The 2,297-nt window shown below is 61.4% G+C and overlaps 2 protein-coding genes across 2 annotated transcripts in view; both read right to left on the minus strand.

Annotated features, from left to right (window-relative positions):
* VDBG_05889 (conserved hypothetical protein) overlaps positions 1-1,241 on the minus strand; it is a gene marked incomplete at both ends in the record, with an annotated part of 1,887 nt that extends 646 nt beyond the window's left edge. Inside the window, 3 exons of the mRNA XM_003003401.1 lie at positions 91-756; positions 878-1,050; positions 1,109-1,241. Coding sequence (XP_003003447.1) covers positions 91-756; positions 878-1,050; positions 1,109-1,241 — 972 coding nt within the window. The remainder of the gene's footprint in view (positions 1-90; positions 757-877; positions 1,051-1,108) is intronic.
* Positions 1,242-1,731: 490 nt separating this feature from the next.
* VDBG_05890 (conserved hypothetical protein) lies at positions 1,732-2,239 on the minus strand (the record flags this gene model as incomplete). The annotated part of the gene is made up of 2 exons (XM_003003402.1): positions 1,732-2,007; positions 2,069-2,239. The coding sequence occupies 2 exons, from the start codon at positions 2,237-2,239 to the stop codon at positions 1,732-1,734; spliced, it is 447 nt and encodes a 148-aa protein (XP_003003448.1).
* Between the last annotated feature and the right edge of the window lie 58 nt (positions 2,240-2,297).

A 2,297-nucleotide genomic window follows, 5' to 3' on the forward strand; every position in this document is an offset into this window, starting at 1 on the left:
CGAGTCATCGCGACTCCGTTGCTGAGGTGGTGGCTCCCGCCCTGCCACCTGCCCTCGGAAATCAAGAGACGTCTGCGTCCATTGTTTGACCGACCGCAACTCTTGTAGTTCCTGCTGCGCATCTTGACCGTCCGGGTTCTCATCCTCGCACACCTTGATCATGCCGCGTCCATCCTTGTCGAGGAGTCTCTGCCCATTGAGATCGATGGCGTCCTCGTGCTTGATGTCCGCCACGTCATCTTCGTAATCGCTCTCATCCTCGCTGACGTTCTCGCTCTTCGCAAGACGCTCGTCGTCGTCGTCGTCTTCCTCCTCCTGCTGCTCCACCTTTTGCTGCCCAAACCGGGCCAGCGCCGCCGCGGCACGCAGCTCCCTGCCCCTCGCACTGCCAGCAACCCTCGGCTTGGCGGCCGTCTTCCTGCCCTTCTCGAGCTCGCTCTTGACGGCCTCGTCGGCGCCGAGTGCGACGCCGTTGGCGCCAAACTTTTTCAGGATGCGCCTCTCCTTCTGCTCCCGGTACGACAGCCGCGGCTGCTTGGCCTTGCGCTTGCGGCGGCCGCGCGACCGGAAGGTGCCGCCGCAGAGGTGCTCCGGCAGGCCCTCGCCCAGCGGCGCCGTGTCGCCGGCCCAGTCGCCCGACGCGAGCAGCGTACCGCGGCCCCAGAGGCCGTCGCCCGTGTAGCCGCGTGACCAGAGGGCGCGCATGCTGTCGGCGTAGGCGTTGCGGACGGCCCAGAAGGCGCGCGAGTGGTTCATCTGTTTGCAGTGTGCGAGTCTTTTTGTTGCGAGGCGGTGTCAGTGGCTGTTGAAAGGGGATGGGTAGAAAGGAAGGCGGATGCATGAGGATTATGGGTGTGAATAGGGGACGGAGACTCACTCGTGCATCATGACCCATCTGGACGTACTCAAACGGCAGCCAGCGGCCGGCGCGGGTCTTGAGAACGAGCTGGATGACCTCGCCGGCGTTGAAGTTGCGGCCCACAAATTCGCGGTTCGGCTCGTACTCCTCGAGAGACATGACGGAGAGGGAGTGATCCTTCATGATGGGGACTGTCGATGCCGTCAGAAAGGGAGGGGCTTCACACGGGATGGGCGAGCTTGGACGTACGACATTGTGCAGCGATGCGTTCGAGAAACTCTCGAGCAATCTTCTCGTTGGGGCCCGGGAGGGGCTTGATGAAGATGATGCGCTCATTGGGGTGTGACTTTTTGGCATTGATCCGCTGGATGCCGATGGGCATGTTGGCTATGGAGGGGAACGGATGCTGGATGTAAGTGAAGTCGACGAGTTGAGGGTGGAAGGAGTGTGTCGGGGTCAGTGCCTACGAAGGCAAGTGCAGCTGTACTGCTGCTGCCATTTGCCACAGTGCTGATGATTCACTGGGAAGTGGGGGACTGTCGCTGACGTGCACCTTCCGTAGGTCCACCGCAGGCTTGAACCTCGACAACCAGCGAGGGATGTGCTCGCTGAGACGGAGCACTCTACAGACAGAGGCCGACGATACGAATGAACCCAAACCCATATATTGGTCTTGTATACTCCATCCCTGGTCGGCGGGGTTCCTTGCCACGTCCTGGCAGAGCGACGAACACTTGGAACACGATGCATCGCCGACGGCGTGCAGAGCTCATGCAGCCACGTCTCGTGTAAATGCTCCTACCAATCCTGGGGGCCATGCACCTTCAGAGTGTCATGCCTCACGAAAGAACACCAAAGACCCGATGCATACGCTACCTCCTCCTGGCGCCGCCCGCGGCAGCATCGCCCCTCTCGGCCAGCGACACGACCTCGGTGATGCCCGCCGCCTCCTGCTCCTCCTCCAGCGCGTTGATTTCCTCACGGCAATCCCACCACTTTTCCTCGCTGAGCTCGAATGCCTTGGCCTTGAGCTCCTTGATGGGGTACGACTCGGGCTGAATGTTCTTCCACCGAAGCTGCGTCATGAGGACCTCCTGCCACTCGTTGGACGTCCGCACGAAGAACTCGCGTCTCGTTTCGAAGGGCTTCTGAGGTCAGCACGATTCGAATGGTCACGGAGTGAGTGGACGGGGATGGGAAAACACGTACCCTGGGATGAGGAAGACCGTCGTCGACCGAAGCCGTGGCCTCCGTGTCGTCGTCATCTGGCACCGAGGTGGCCGCCGTCGTCTCAGAGCCGCCGACCGAGACCTCGTCTTCCTGCTTCTTCTTGCGCTTGCTGGGCGTGTGCATGTTCTTGGACGGCTCGTCATCGGCCATGTCGTCGTCCTCGTCGTCTTCCTCCGAGTCGTCCTCGTCGTCTTCGTCATCGTCGAAT

Source organism: Verticillium alfalfae, genomic scaffold, assembly GCF_000150825.1.
Source record: "Verticillium alfalfae VaMs.102 supercont1.7 genomic scaffold, whole genome shotgun sequence".
Taxonomy (NCBI): Eukaryota; Fungi; Ascomycota; class Sordariomycetes; order Glomerellales; family Plectosphaerellaceae; genus Verticillium; species Verticillium alfalfae.